This window comes from Rhineura floridana, chromosome 3 (genome assembly GCF_030035675.1).
Source record: "Rhineura floridana isolate rRhiFlo1 chromosome 3, rRhiFlo1.hap2, whole genome shotgun sequence".
In the NCBI taxonomy this organism is placed as follows: domain Eukaryota; kingdom Metazoa; phylum Chordata; class Lepidosauria; order Squamata; family Rhineuridae; genus Rhineura; species Rhineura floridana.
In genome coordinates, this window is record NC_084482.1 from 51,883,239 (window position 1) to 51,899,866 (window position 16,628).

The following is a 16,628-nucleotide window of genomic DNA, read 5'->3' on the forward strand; positions in this document are numbered from 1 at the left end:
GTGGTGGCAGCATCATGCTGTGGGGATGCTTCTGATCAGCAGGGACTGGGCATCTTGTTAAATTGAAGGAAGAATGGATGGAACAAAATACAGGGAAATACTGCAAGAGAACCTGCTTCAGTCCACTAAAAAAATGAAGCTTGGGAGGAAATTCCCTTTTCATCAGGACAGTGATCCCAAGCACAAGGCCAAAGCAACATTGGAGTGGCTCAAGAACAAAAAGGTGAATGTCCTACAGTGGCCCAGTCAACGTCATGATCTCAATCCTATTGAGAATCTGTGGCGCTCTTTGAAAATTGTGGTACAACAAGTAACATCCAACCAACTTGAACTATCTGGAGCAAATCTGCCAAGAAGAATGGCCCCAAATCCCTCCGACACTGTGTGCAAAGCTGTTGCATACCTACCCCAAAAGACTTAAAGCTGTTATTGCGGTGAAAAGTGGCTCTACCAAATAGTAATGTGTGTGGGTTGAATACTCGTAGAAGCAACATGTTTCAGTTTTTTATGTTTCTCACACACATTTCCCAACATAAAACCAATGTCACTTTACAATAATTGATTTTGAGCTTCAGCGTTTCAAAATAAAATATCATACAGAACAAAATTACAATGTACCATTTGTAATTCAGTAACATGAGAGGATTGGTCATGGTCTGATTACTTTTGCAAGGCGCTGTATATATATTAGGCAGGGCAATGTGAACTATTTGCAGCATTCCAAATGTTGCTGCACCATAGTGTTATACGAAAGGGCTTCTGACACTTGTCATTCTTATGTTCCCTTTCATAATAATTCCCAGTATCAACTTAGTCCCTTTCACTCTACTGTACACTGAGTTGACTTTTCAGTGAGCTTTCCACTAGGCCCCCAAGATCTCCTTCCTGTTACTCACAGCCAGTTCAGATCCCACCATTGTATATATGACATTTGGAGGGTTATGTGAGTTAAGGCTTGTTAGTTTGCCCCCACATATATCACTTTGCACTTGCTTGCATTGAATCTCATTTACTGTTTTCTTCCTCATACACCCACTTCGGAGAGATCCTTCTGGAGTTCTTCATAGCATACTTCTGTCAGATTTCTCCCTTCTCTGTACTTCACAGCTTAACCTAGAACTGGAGAGCAGTTAAGAAAATGCAAAATAGTTAGTGTTCTAGGCGAAATGCTTTTTTAGCATTCTCTCAGCATCTGACAGTGTTTCACATGCGCATCTGAGATGTAGCAGATGCAGTTTCACTACTGTGCATAGTGATTCTCATCATACAGAGAAAGTTCATGTCCAAAGAGCAGCATCACACCTTTGTGTGATGGCAGAGGAGCCCTCTGTTTGAAGCCAGATTTACCTTCACTGCATGAAGGAAGTGGTTGCTTCTTGTTCATTTTTTTTAAATCACTCATGTTGCTGTTGAAAGAATGCTGGTTGCTTTCTCCCAACAGCTGCTCTTGTATTTTCAGGGACAAAGCCTGCACACCCACACTTGGTTCCATATGGGAAGAGTGAGTTTTCTTAGTGAATTTTGATCAGGGATTGATAAGGTCTGGAAGTGCACAGATTGGCAAGACTGAAAAAATGTTTGGTCAGGCTGTCTGTTAGGATGAGTGCAGCAGAGGATGAGTGCTCTGTTTCCAGGCCTAAAAATTTTTGGAGGCTCCCCTGTGCTCTTGATTTTTTAGAAAAGCATTGCTGGAATGGAGGGGGGGAGGAAGGTGAGTATTTGAATATGAGCTCATTTGTGATTGTCAAGGTATATATTAGGCTGAACCACCACTGGAATGCGGTTTGGGAACTCTCCTGTTGGTTTCTCATTCCCTTAACCTGGAAGTCATTCCTTCCCCTTTCCTGCCTTTTGGTGCTTTGCACCCTACATCCACTGCTGTTGTGTCCACAAGAGCTCCAGGGACTTCCCACTCTCTCCAGCTGTGAGCCCTGATGCTCTCTGTCTGGGAAAGGTTTCATGCCCTCACATTACATCTTGGCCTTCCCAAGTATCTACTTAAGTTCATTGTCATTCTGTGACAGTTTCCCCGCTATAACCCACGGGTGACACAGAAGCAGGCAAAGTTCATATATTTTTATTTAAGTGCTCTCACTACCATCTTGTTAATTACTTTGCTGGCATTACGGGAAGCTCAAGAAAAAGAGACAATTCCCCCCCTTCCATTGAGGTAACTTCTGTTCATTGCCTACAGATGCCTTTGTCATCTCCAATATATTTAATGGTCTGTCACCTGCAAATTGGAAGGGGGCTTTTAAAGATATTAACCCTTTCAGAAAGCCTGTGCTTGGAAAATGTTTTCTTCTTCTTCTTCCCTGAATTAGTAAATCAGGCTGTTCTTGAGGGGATGAGGAATCTGAGGTTCCAGGATAGCTTTAAAAAAATGTCATGGTCAACCTTTTAAGGTGATCTGTACTGTATTGTGCTAAAGTTGATTGTGCTAAAGTCTCTGGTAGTAGTTGACCCAGCCACCTGTCTTGTCACAGAGGATTTAGGCAGTCAAAAGGTCCTGGGTTTTTTGGATCCTAAGAGTCTGGTTGCCAATGGCTGAACTGCTCTGGACCTGCAGAGAAACACGGCAGGCAAAAGTTCCTAAGCTAGGGAAAGAGGGTTAGAACAAGCAGGGGCCTATCAAAGGAATGTTGTGAATGGTTCAGAGAATGAATCCAAGGCCATGAGTAGAAGCATGAGAGAGGGAAGGGGAACTTGGGGGCAGGAAGGAGAGAGCAAAGGTGCAACTCCACAGGAAGTTGCAGAGGCAAGGAAGGCTGAAGTTTATATATTGGTTTTAAATACCAGATATTTGCCTGAAGGCCTCTAGTCATGCTATATTGTATCAGCTGGTCTGCTGAACATGGCCAGGAAAATACTGCAGATATGACTTAACGAAGAAGAGATCCTGAAATGTGGATGATGGGATGCTTGAGTGAATGATGGGATAATTGAGAATTCAGCTTTGTGAAGTGAGGCATCTGGGCTTTATTGGTTTGGGTGCGTTGGCTCACTACTTAATGAGATTGAAACACTGGAGAAGCCAAATAAACATAATTTTCCACAAAGGATAGGGTAGGCACATGTGGAGAGAATAGCCCATGCAGCCAGAGCTCTGTTTTCTCTTTTGCTGTGGCCACTGCTGAAGAAAGAGGCTGTTTTTTCAACTGAATGGTGGCTTCTCTTATCAGTAGTGGGGATTATAGCAGCAAAAAACCAAACCAGAAAGTACAGCTCCAGCTGCTCACCTACATTTCCTTCTCCCATGTGCCTAGCCCTTCTTTGGATGTTAGCAAGTGTGTGGTGTTTGTACCCTGCTTTTTTGCTGCTTTGTAGTTCTAGGTGGAAGACTGCAATTTTAAATTCCCATACACAGGGGAAAGAGAGCTTTATTTGGCTTCTCCTGTGTTCTGATCTTATTAATTGGGAAGCTAGCGTACCCAGCCTTGCAAACCCCAAATGCCTGGCTTCAATTTGAGATGTAATTACAAGCTGAAAACTCAACAGTTAAGCATCCTAATTCATTCCTGTTTTCAGAATATTCTCCTCCAGTACCACCAAAATGACCTTTGCTCAGTGGTAGTCGCGCTCATGCTTGCATGTAGAAGGTCCTTGAGTTCAGTCTTTGGTGTCTCTGGAAGGACCTCTGGCTTGAGATCTTGGAGATCCCTGCCAGTCCAAGTAGACAATTCTGGGCTTGATGGACCAATGTTTTGAGCTAGCATAAGACAAGCTTCCAGTGTTGGGGAAAGGCCATAGCTCAGTGGTAGAATATGCGCTCTGCATGCAAATATGCCAAATGAAATCCCCGACTTCTCCAGTTAAGGCTGGAAAAGACTCCTTCCTGATGGAAACCTTGAAAACTAAGTTACTGCCAATCACTGAATACAATGAAAAGTTAAATGGACCAGTGGTCTTACTTCATATAAAGCAGTTTCCTATGTTCTTTATATTTTTACTAGCACCTTGTACTCAGCTTTGTTCAGGAATTCTAAGGACCCCAAAAATCAATGCAGTTTTGAAACCAGTGGTTAAAATCAGTGCAGATTTGAAAGGTTAAGTCCGCCATCCTGATTCGAAATGGCATCCAATTTTATTGAAACATAGATGAAAGCGTACTCCTCCATCTCAAGAACTATTATCCAAACTTTTATTACAATATCTTAAGAGGTATCCATATGCATAGTAAACAAACAACTTTCTAAAATATATAGTAGATTATTTTCTGTTGATTCTTTTATCCTGTTCTTTCTCCAAGGAGTCTGGGGAATTGTGAATCTTTCCTCTGACTTAATGTTCACAACAGTACTGTAAGGTAGGTTAAGCTGGGCAATAGGGATTGTCTTCGATGATCACAAGAGATGCCAGTAGATGTCTGCTTGAGTATCACTGGTATTGAGATACTATAGTATAGTCTTAAGACAAGGGAGATGAAGTAAACTGAACAACTGAATTGGTTATTAGTCTGTTTTATAACAAGGTAGCCATATCTGATGATGTACAGAAAAGGTGAGAAACATGTCTGTGAAGACTGAAACTCAGGCTTGACCTCTTGTATCCTGGCATCAGGGGACATTTTTTTCAATGTTTCAGGATAAATGGGTGGATGTCTCCCTTTCCTTTCCTCCTCTTCCTTTGCCTGACTCATATCTATTACAAATTAAATTTGCACAATAAGACAAGAGACACCCATGATGCACATTCTGGATTTTCATGGGAGAGCAAGCACAGCCTATCCAGGGCAAGCTGTTTTGTGTGATCATCTAAAAGATGGATCTCAGCCAATAACCATGTAAACCTATTTTGTGTGAATCCAGTTTCAGAGGTACAATCCTGTCTCAGAGTGTAATATACGGGAGGACTGATGTTTACTAACAGGGATTCTGCAGCAGAGCGTACACCCATTTTGTCTGGTTCTGCACAAGATGGCAGTCTCATGAATGCTAATTCTGATAGGAACCATGAGGCTTTTTTTGATAGGACAACCATAAAGGATTCTGGGGCTCCGAAGTATAGCACTGTGTCCTATGCTAAAGGTTGGCCTCCTGATCTTCCTAGTTTACCATTCCCATCAAGCATGATAAGCTTGTTCTGTTTACATAGTAAGAAAAGAAAAAGTGAATAGTCTGAAAGTGCTTCATTCTCAAATTTGTTCTGTTGCTTTGGGAACCTTGTGCAGAAATTCTGTTCTTTCTCTGTGCTGTTTCTTTGTTGATAGATAGCACAAAATTCCATTTTCATTCATGTCCCAATGTGGAGGCCTCAGATTGTCTGGCTAGCAGGAAACGGTCAAGGTCAGTGCTGAGGGCAGAAATTACCGATGTGTGGAGCCTGGCAGGATATTGGCTCTTCCTGCACACCCGCTCCATAGAGTCACATTCTTGTGGGAACCGTTGCCCATGTTGCTGCCTTTTCCTCCATGACTCTGTCCAAGGATTTGGTTCCCACCCTCTCAAGACTGCTAAGATAGTTACCAAGAGCTACCATCTTTTTCATTTTGGTTAACGTTTGGATATTGATCTCCCAGTTTCATTCTTCAGAATGGCTGAATACCTGACCACGTTTTGAGTTCATCCTTCTTTCCTTGCCCTGTTCTCCACCTCCTCTTATCCTTTCTTCTGTGGCAGTCAAAATACTTGATCCCTCCAGCCTGTTTGTCCGGGCCTCAGTATGTTTCCCATAAGCAAACCTTGCCATCCCTGTCTCAAAAGTGCCTTTCATTTTCTCCTTGGGCATGGGCCACCTGTTCCCACACATTTTAAAATTGTGGAACACTGTTTGATGTCCTCCAGATCTCTTCCCCAGTACAAATCTGTGAGAAACTGCTTCTTAAAGATAATTCTGTGAAATGTCTATAACTGATTGCCATCTGGCTTTGCACTGGCCTGGCCTCTGTGAACAACTTTGCTGCTTGCCCTGTTTTCCTTTGTCCTGTGCATACTCTGCAACCTTCCCTATTTTCAGTCTGTTTCATCTGCTTGTTATATCATTCATTAAGGATAGTGCTTTTCCTGCAGAAATAACTTGGGAAACACATGACTCTGAATACTCAACAGCGTGGCTTCAGGCTGTACTGAGAAACTGGGGGCTATAAAACAGAGAATACTGTATATGTACACTCTGCACTGTACCTTACATGAGTTAGATTGACTGGTGCTTCACAAAGGTTAAACAGAGCTGCTACCTCAGTATTAATGCTGCAGACAAACCGATGTTGAGTGTGTAGCTCATCAACTGATGGGTGGTGACTTCAAATCTGCAAGATCGGCTCCACAACCTATCGGAGAGGCAGGCTCACTTATTTTAAGATCTTGCTACCTCTGAAGAGTTTGGGTGGCTGGGGTGTATATGAGCATTCCATCTTGCTCTTTGAATGAAAGTTTGCAATCCTTGAAGAAGAATGCAATCTTCAGGGGTCAGATATCCAGAGGGAGAATCCACTTGAGAGATGCCTTTTGGATGCCTGCCTAGTCCCAGGTGATGGTGACACAAGGGTCTTGATTGCTGCAACTTCTTTGCAGTGAGGTTTGGTGCCTGCTCACTAGCATCTTCTACAGCTAACATCTGTTTTCCCAAATATCAAAGAAGACTCTGTTGACTCAGTTACTCTGCTTGATCTAATAACCCTTTGAGGAGGGAGGGGACAAAACCTAAAGCTTCATTATGCCTTAATGACCCTGTTTCTGCCTCCCTGTTGACTCCTTTGCCACCTTCTGGCCAGCATTCTGGGATGATTTTTGAACATCATGTTTTCTTGGGTTTTCCCAGCACCTGTAATAGTGGCATCGTTGACATGCAGACCAGGTTCTGTGTAAAGCCCTTGCAGTGACAATTACAGTGATTAACTAGGTAAAAATAATACATCAGAGTTTAATTAAATCTCCTTCACTGTCAACCAACAATCCATCCGCTCGTCTCTCTCTCCCTCCCTCCACTAGTACCTCTTTTCATTTGGAGTTTGGCAGCTCTGCTGCTCAAGCGAGGCAAACACTCCTGATGCCCATATTGTTTATCAGTTATTATTGTGTATCTGCTCAGCTGATCACCCATACCCAGTATCCCATAAATTACTAAAACTTCAAGGGATAGCTTAAATCAAAGTGCAGTGTGTGTATGTGCATGTTTCAGTACCAGCAATGAGGCTGGTGTAGATTTCTGCGGCACTGAAAAAAAAAACACCCTAATTTTGCCATCCGATTTGCGATCAGTTATGAAACTTTTAAATACTTTGCATACATGTACACAATCTACTTGCAAAATCATAGGACAGGGATTAATGTAGTGGCAAAGAAGAGATGAAGGGGGCGTTGGAGATAGATTAGGCCAAGCAATGCAGAAAGGAGGTGATGTGTGGAGTGGAGAAGTCTTCCTTCTGACAACTGGGAAACAGCAACTTTTTGGTTCCTTTTTTTAAAAACAACACAATATTTCTCTATTCAATTTTCAGATTTGTTTTTAGAAAATGGTGACAATTAAAATCACTTAGCTCCCCCTACAACCCCCCAACCACACCTCCTTTCCCCTTGAGTGCACTTTCCAAATTTTGATGTGTAGGAAATAGATGGAGATAGCCAAACAACAATAATAAAGAATTCATCCTTCACCTTACAGACCATAAGTGTTTAGGCAAAATACTCAACCAACTGTCCTTATGTGAAGTTGGTGATACTGTTGCACCATTCTGTTGCTCCACATGTGCGAACAGAGGATACCATAACTCCAGGAAGGTGTTATTTTTCTTTATGCCCCAAAGTAGTCTACTGGAGGCTTTGAGTTTCTCAGCCAGTGCCATTGTCTGTATTTTTCATCTACCAACTGTGAATGGCAAAGGGCATGTCATTCCGCCAGTGGTATGCTATTTCTAGTCTCACTGCTGCTAACAAGCAAATAATTAGTTCTTTATGAAGCAACTTCATACAGGTAGCAGGAAAAATAGTCAACAATGCTAAACCAGCATCCATTGGTATCAGCTGCACCACAGTGTCTGAGATCTTGCTCTTTCTGGCTTCTGAGTCATGAGCTCATGTTGTTCCCTTGTTTTCAAGTCACCCACCCCAAAAAACATAATGGCTGGGAACTTGTTTTAAAGTGGAATCTGAGATTTTCAGATTTTCTTTGCATCTGGCAGCAGATTCTATGCAAATTGGCTAGGTGAGATGGGGCCCTGTTCATACGCATTGCTGTAGGAGTTAATGGGATCTTGCATATCTATGGTCCTGATCTTCCATATCATTCTTGTTTGCCTTGTTTAGCAATTGCCTTGGCTTTGGATGGCTGTACAGGTTCCTTCTTTCTACCTCACACACACCCCTCAGAATCTCAGATATCAACTTTGATTTTTCCATTTCATTGTGACAGGCACAAGAGGGGGACAGGCTTATTATATGCAGGCCCTGCTGAAGCAGGGGTGAGAAATCTGAGGTCCTTCAAGTTTTGGACACTTAGCTCCCATCAGACTCAGCTAGCATGGTCGGTGGTCAGGAAAGATGGAATCCAACAACATCTGGAGGGCCACAGCTTCCCTATCTCTGTGCCTAAAGTCTCATAAAATGTTTCTGTGGGTCTGTACACTTGGTGTGCCCATAGATATCTTCTCAGATGACATCCTCCAGAATTTACAGAACCTTTACATCTGATTAAGTGATCCTTATAAGGAATTTCCAATAGATTTCCATATTATTTATCTGAGTGGCAAGAAACAAATCACAACAAAATAACAGTTGCTCAGCCTTAGTTCTCATCTATAAAATGGTACTTGTCATTTTATATCTGACACTCTGATGATTAATGGGTTAAGGTGCAATCCAGAAAAAATTAGGCATGTGGAATTCTCTCAAAATCAGTGTGACTTGACTGCACTTAAACCTGGTTGACACCAAAACACTTATAATGCTTAGGGTAGTATTCAACTAAGCCTCCTCTAAGCAGACCCATTGAAATTAAGGAATCTAAGTTAACCATGTCCATTAACTTTAGTGGGTTTTCTCTGAGTAGGACTAGCATTGAATGCCACCCTTAATTTTCACGGGATGGCACGGTTAGTGATTTTAATGTAAAGTATAATTTAAATGAAACGTCTGTATTATAATGCACTAAGGGACTTTGTGGTGGTCCTGATGAAACCCTTAGCTGTGGTTGACTGAACTGCCCTGATGTTACAAAGGGCACTACCGGGTGGAAAAACGGTCTCCAGTAGCCATTGGCTGAGATGCTGAGAAAGAGGCAAGGCAGGCATAAGGGGTTAAAGAAAGAGGGGTTAAAAGAAGCAGGTCCAGGGGCTTAGGAAAGGGAAAATGCATGGGACCTGGGAAGGCAGCACGCCAAGGGAAACGCAGAGAGAGATCTTTGAAAGACGATTAAGACACAAGAAGTGCTCTGCTAAATCAGGCCAGTGGCCCATCTAGTCCAGCATCCTGTTCTCAGAGCAGCCACCCAGGTGCCACTGGGAAGCCCACAAGCAGGACTTGAGTGCAAGAGCACTCTCCCCACTTGAGATTCCCAGCAACTGAAATTCAGAGACATACTGCCTCTGACAGTGGGGGTAGAACATAGTCATCGTGGGTAGTAGCTATTGATAGCCTTATCCTCCATGGACTGGAAGAGGGAAAATTTCAGAGAATAAGGGTAAGAGAAGAAGGTGAAGGGAAGAAGTAAGAGTGGGAAGAAAAGCTGGGAGGGAGAACAAATAGATAGGAGAGAGGCACAGGTCAGGAAAGCTTAAGGAAAGCTCAGGAAGGCTGAAGTTAACATATTGGTTTGAAATAATCAACCTAATCTTTGGTTCCAGGCCTATCATTTCTGTTAGATGTCTTCATCCCCCCCCCCCCGCACTCTGTCTTTCTTTGTACTTGGCATTAAAGGATCTGAAACGTTTCTTGCACAGATCATATTGTGGATCGGCTTGGGCGTATTGGTCATTAGCACCTATACCACGTTATCAGTAACTGAAGACATTCCAGCAAAAATCGAAGCTGTAGAACCAGGCAAACTACCAGGAGAACTAAATAATGTATTGGATCAGGACCCTGTGAAAATCCCAGGTATGTGCCCTAGTGTTGGGTGTGCCCAGCTCCAAAAGGGCTAAATGGATCCCTTTAAACACTCTTGCATTGCATCATCTAAATTCCTGCAAAATGGTTGCACCCCATAAACAATAAAAAGATTGATTTTCAAGAAAGGGTGAATGGTTATCATCTCAAATTTTCCTTGGGATTGTTTTTAAAATTCACGAGATGGAGCATGAGCATACTATTGTCCTTTTGTGGGGAAGGTTTGCAATGTGGAGAGGCAACAGCTTACGATGCCCCCTGGTGAATTAAGTTAGGAACTATGCAAGTGCCTGGAATCAAAGACTTTCTATGAAGCCTTGAGATAGCACTGTCCAGGCCACCTGTATGAAGGGCACTAGCAGCCAAAGCTGTGCCATTTGCAGCCTCTCTACTGATGATGTATTTTCCAAGGTTTCAATAGTAGTCCATTCATCATGCTCAAAAGTTATGTAAATTTATGAGAGCCTCCTTTCTTTTTGCTTTCCTTGCTCCCCCCCCCCATTTTAACGTGGCCTGGATATAAATTTGGAGCTAGTTTTTGTCCTGACAAAGGCTGCGATTATGCTTCAGCTTTGTTTACTGGCTTGCATTATTTATTATTTGTTTACTAACGTCGTTGATGGAATTATGGCCTGGCACAGCTGCAGTCCCATCTCACAAGGCCATCGCAAGCAGGTGTCGGCTGCCCCGTTAGCTCAAGCAAGCCATGTCCTTTCTCCCCTCACCTTCTTCACCAATTAGTTTGAGTTGACTTTGTTGTTTTTTGTTTGCTTGCTGTTCTCAAGTGGCATGAAATATTGTGAAGATAGAGAATGGAAGCAGGCAAAGGAAGGCTTTAGTCTATTCCCTTGGAGATTTTACCTGTGTTTCTGATGCAGTCTGGAACATTTCTGAGATGCTAGAGCCCTTGGCAATAGAATTCAGCCTTGGGCTTCTCCACCCCATATAGTTCCAGGCTTTTATGTAACCGCTTGGTTCACTTGACAGCAATTCTCCTCCCTCCCCCTCCTACCACACCAATACCATTTTGAAGGGGAGGGGTGCAATTCAATTTAAATACAGAATCTTGGATAGCTTCAAAGTATCAGTGGCTCAAGAAGCTGCCGAAACCACTTTTTCAAATGGCAAAATATCTCATGGAGCCTGGCTCTTGCCTCTCTTTCTCTGCTAATCCCAGAGATGTGTGAGAAACTGGTAAGTGATCCTGTTATAGCCCAGTGAATCTTGGACTCAGTCTGGTACTTTCCACACACTTTGGCTTTTACTAGGTATTGGCTGACATTAAAACTTGGCAGTATATTACACTGTCATCCTTGGAGGGATATGTGCTTGTGTGTTCTGTGGGGTTTTGTTAAAAGTCCTAAGATTCTCAGCTTATATGTGTATTTTGTTTTAATTTTTTAAAAATCTTGCTTTCATAGTTGCAGCAATACATTTTGAAAACAGGCCGAATGTTTGTTTTTGTTTTTAAAACTCTCAGATATCTTGTATTGCATTCTTATGGTTTCTTTCAAAAACTTTAAAGGGCTGGATAAAATGTGTCCTGTTTGAAGGTGGCTTGTTTAGATAAGAGTAGTATATACAGCGTAGCTTGCATGCTGACTGCAGTTTGATATCTTTCAGGCTGGTAAAACCGATGTGCAAATTGTTAATTGCATGCTGCTGAAACATGCAAATTAGCTGTGGTCCTCCAGTTCATGGTATATTTATGATGGGGCCCTCACGGCTGTAAAGTTGTCCTCTCTTGGATTAAGCAAGCCTCCTGCCTTGAAGGAAGACGAATCACACCTTTCACTTTGGGGGAGCAGCTGTGTAACTCTCCCTTACCCCTATTCTGAGATGCATATTAGCACTAGACTCTAGCTTGTCAGCTCTCCTTCTATATTTTACTACTAAGGAGGGGTTTATACACCGTTGACTACTGGCGCAGGTTTGAGTCCCCAGCTTTGCTTCATGACACTGAAAAATGTATTTGAGCCTCTCTCATGCTACTTACGTCTTGTGTAAGTGTTGTTCATGCGACTAGAATGTGGTAGAAACTTTTACATGATCGCATCCTTTAGCCATTGTAGGTTTTGCATTAGTTTACTAATATGCTGTATTCATTTATTCATTAGATATGTAATCCCATCCCCAAAGCTCAGGGCACGTTAGAGCGGGGGGAGGGGAATGCAGACTAGAAATTGCATGGAATTTCCCCACTCCCAGCTTAGCCTGAAGTCCTTCCTAAGGAAGTAGGTCTTAAATATTTCCTAGTGGTTGTCAGGTTTGGACTTTGGTAAGTCTGCTTTGGGGTGTGGAGTTCCATAACTAGTGGGCAATCACTGAGAATGTGTCCCCCCATGCCCTTGCATACTGAAGCCAACACACAGATGGTATTATTAACAGGGTGTCTTCGGCGAATCTCAAGCATCACAAAGGAGTGCAAGGGACTTTACATTTAGGGCTTTGTCACCTATAATCAGCACCTTAAATTGTATCCAGAACAGAATAGGGAGCCAGTGCAGATCACAGAACACTGGTTTAATGTACTCCTGGTGGCTTGTCCCCCTTTGGAGGCAGGCAGCCAGTCACATTTTTGCAACAGTAAAAAGTTCTGCATTGTTTTCAAGGGCAGCCACATGTTGTTGACTGTATTTTGTTAGTCTAGTCTTGAGGTAATAGAGGCAGGAATTATGGCCACCAGGTACTCCTTCCAGGTAGGAATGATCAGCAGTCTTTTTCACCAGGCAGGATTGGTGGGATGGACCCCTGGTCGCCCGGATGGAAGTGCAAATCAGTTTAAGCCACACATCTAAAAACTCCCTCAGCTGCACGTGAGAGGAAACCGTGTGGAAAATTGGCCCTGAAGAAAACAAGTAGAACAGTAAACCCAGCTCTCAAGGCATGCTGGGAGTGACATTGTTCCACCAGAGTGGTGCAACTTACTCCCGTGCTTGCAGAGCCTTCATCCTCCTTGCCTTTCAAGGGATCGCTCACTGTTAATCGACCAGCTTTGCTCTGCTGTAGCTTATTCTTTCTCTCAGGCAGCTGCATCCTGCCATTCAAAGCATGCATGGGTTGTAGGGTTGCTGGGCTATCACCAGTATACCCTCCTTCAGCCCACAATTGCTTCTTTCTTCTTGCATGAGCCTCTCATGGAAGCACATAGCTTTTCTCATCAGGCAACATGCAGTTTGTTTTTGGCATGTTCCTGACTTTGGGGCCCTCCTGTCCATCCCCCCTTAAATTGATGGGCTGGTTTATCGAGGCAATCCCTATAGCGTCACTGTGCCTTTTCCTTGTCCTGCATTTTGCCGTGTGCCCCTTGCCTGTCAGGGATACACTAGGAGGTACTTTTTGTTATTGTTTTATTACCGTCTTTGATGTTGCAGAGCCCAGAACCGTACAGACTTTCATTAAAGCCTTGCCCCGTGGGTCTGGGGATTATGAATATTAGAATGCTGCCCTTTTATGTGAACACGTATTGACCAGCAAACTTTGAATAGTGTTTTCACTAACGACACCCAAGTGCCCATTACGGCCCCATCTGTATTGCTGGGGGTTTACTGTCAGCCGCTCTTTGGGAAGGTATAAAACCCCTTTCTGTGAGGCTCTGCTATTACACACAGTGCATACGCACGTTAAAAGGTTGCTAAGCTGCCTTTGAAAGCACATGAAGGCAATTACCCACTTAAAAAAAAAATCTAATTAGGCAATTTCTTTCTCCTTTTGAAATATACCTTTCCCTCCCCCAGAGGGTGTCCCTGGGTGGATTAAGATTTTGTAATATTTTTCAGCTCCTTACTTGAACATCATTGCTTAGATTCCCCCCTCCTCTCCCTTTTCTCATCTCTCTGTGATTTCCTATATCAAAGGCCCGATTCACGTTCTTTCTGTGCGCTTTCCCAAGCAGTTCCAGACAGTCATTTAAGCAGTCCAAACTGGCCAGTGTTCCGTTATGTATTTATCTATCCACTTGGATTCACCATTTTTTACATCTGATGAGACGTGGCTGTAACTTGGTGTCTTGTGTGCCCTGTTGGTGTGTTTAATTTATGGTTGTCATGTGCAGTTACCGGTGAGAGCCTGCAGCTGTGGCATCTGCATTGCATGCAGGCCAGAGGGGATGTAGGGAAAGATATGGCGAGATGCAAGATGAGCTTCTAAGCGTGCACCTGTGACAGGCATTTTGGATACACCTGCCTTATCATCCCTGTCTTCCTCCATACCACCAAATTGCTTGCGGTTATTCTTCAGACCAGAAGCCCAGGCTCTGTGTGAAACGTGGATTATGCACCGTTCCTCCCTTCGCTTCTAATAGCTGCTGGAACAGCTTGGCTCACTGGAGCACTCCCTTGTGCTTTGGGAGAGCAATCTTTTAATAGCTCCTGTGACACAGGAAAAGGAGCTATTGCCCTGCTGTCACTTTTTGTGCATTTTTACAGTGTGTGTCAGGAGAAAACAGGGCAATAGTTTCCCCAATGCCGTTCAGTAACCTTGTGAAAGTGCTAATGGTTACTGTCTAGAGATCTTGGGGAAAGTCCCTCTCCTTGTTCTTGCTGGGCAAGCATTAGCAGATTCATACACTACCCCCTCCCTTTTTTTATGAGATCCACAAAATGTAGTCTGATCTTGGTGTGCAGCCCACACTTATGTAACCACAGAAAAGCAAGGATCTGGGCCAAATAAGCAGCATGATGTGATGAATTCTCTGAGCAACGCTCGGGGAAGGACTTTGGAAAGACATTTTACTGAAGGTTTTTTTTCCCAGTCCCTGTTTTAAAATGCATGGCACATGATTGCCACCATGCAGGCTGGAGATCAGAACTGGGAAGATGTTTGGTAAGCAGCATCAACCCAAGGTGATCTTCTCACCAGACCTATTCTTCATCCATATCCCACGATAGCCAGAGGTAGTCATGGATGTATTCTCTAATGTATCTGAGTTACTCCTGTCTTGTAAATCCTTTCAGTGATGAAAGACTTGGCCTGGTGAGTGTGTGAAGCCCCATTCTGTTCTTAAACACTGTGAGGTACATTTGCCCCAAAGGCCTGATTTGTCAAATGTATGAAATTCCTCCCTACTTTCAAATGAATCAGCTGTGTTGGGCATTTGAAGTTCTGCAATAAGCAGGTCATTTTCTTTTTCTCCCCACCCAAACCATTGTGCCACAGTCTTCATCTCCCTGTCTCAGATGTATTTAGTGATTTATTCTGTAGGTGTTCCATGTTGTACCATTCAGAACTGTGGAGCCTGCTGAACTTCTGTGTTTATCGTTTCTTGGCTGACAGTCTCAGATTTGCACTCAAGAAAAGGCTCTGCCACAGGGCATTTTGTTTAAATGTACCTGCCATTTATAAATAACATCTTGGCTTGAGATGATCTATCTCCCCTTTTGCAGTCCTTGGAACCACTGGAGGCAAGAATGAAATGTTACAGCCAGCAGGGTGGCTTGGAGCATAAGCCCTGGGCAGGATTTGTGTAGTCCGTGTTTCCATCAATAGAAGCTTTCTCTTGTAACCCAAGTCCAAGAGATTCTGCGATTAGGATTGAGAAGTGCATTTCTTCTCCTCCTCCCCACCCCTTTACCAACATTGATTGGAGTTTTTGGGACATTTGTAATATATGGTGTGGTTTGCTTGCTTGAGTACTTTGGGTTTAGTTTCCTAAAGCTTTATTCTACACGTATATGTGTTGTTATGGGACCCCTCCATGTCTTAAGTCCTCTGCCTGTAGCACATTATAGTTGCTTGCTTGTATTGCAGTTTGGCCAGACCCTAAGCAATATATTTGTCTCTTCTGTGGTTATTCTGTTAGGGAATATTGATTGCAGAAGATCCAACCTCATGTGCCAGAGGCTGGTCTGTCTTACCTTAGAGAATCTTTAAGAGTCAAAGAAGCATGTGGCTATGCCATGATGGCTATGCTCTCCCCTCCACTGTTGGAGGCAGTCTGCTTCTGAATACCAGCTACTGGAAACCACAAGAGGGGAGAGTGCTCTTGCACTTGGGTCCTGTTTGTGGGCTTCCCGTAGGCATCTGGTTGGCAACCGTGAGAACAGGATACTGGACTAGAATGGCCATTGGCCTGATCCAGCAAGCTCTCCTTATGTTTTTTATGTAAGTTTGTTAGCAACTCGTTTCTTATCCAAAATCTGAACTGAGTAATGTATGCTTAAAATCTAGCAGCTATTTCATCTTGAAAAATCTGAACACTGTCAACAGTGGTCCTAGAGAGGCAATGCTATTAACATTTGGGTTTCCTTTATATACAAGAAAGATTAAACTTCATTGATGTCTTCTTCAGGAACCTACTGAGGTTTGAACAGGCTGACCTGTTCCCAGGAGAGAGATCAATGGAAGCAGACACTCAAAGTGGAGCTCTTTACAGCTGTCATCTCCCTCTACTAGACAGAGAATGCCACAGTTCTTCTGTTCGATTGGCAGCAGAGACAATCATTTTGCAGTATTTTTCTTCCAGTCACCCACTTTCTCCTCTTTCCATGATGTGAGTGGTCCCACTTCTGATATGAAGGAAAGCTTAGCTTCTTAATACATCCCTCCCCTTTCACAGGAGCCCAGGGCCTAGTTAAAGGACAGCGGGAA

At 43.3% G+C, this 16,628-nt stretch overlaps 1 protein-coding gene across 2 annotated transcripts in view; it reads left to right on the top strand.

Annotated features, from left to right (window-relative positions):
- Nucleotides 1-16,628, top strand: part of SLC38A10 (solute carrier family 38 member 10) — a 99,787-nt gene that overhangs the window by 57,402 nt on the left and 25,757 nt on the right. For both annotated transcript variants that reach the window (XM_061615754.1, XM_061615755.1), the window contains exon 11: nt 9,875-10,031. In XM_061615754.1, coding sequence (XP_061471738.1) covers nt 9,875-10,031 — 157 coding nt within the window. The remainder of the gene's footprint in view (nt 1-9,874; nt 10,032-16,628) is intronic.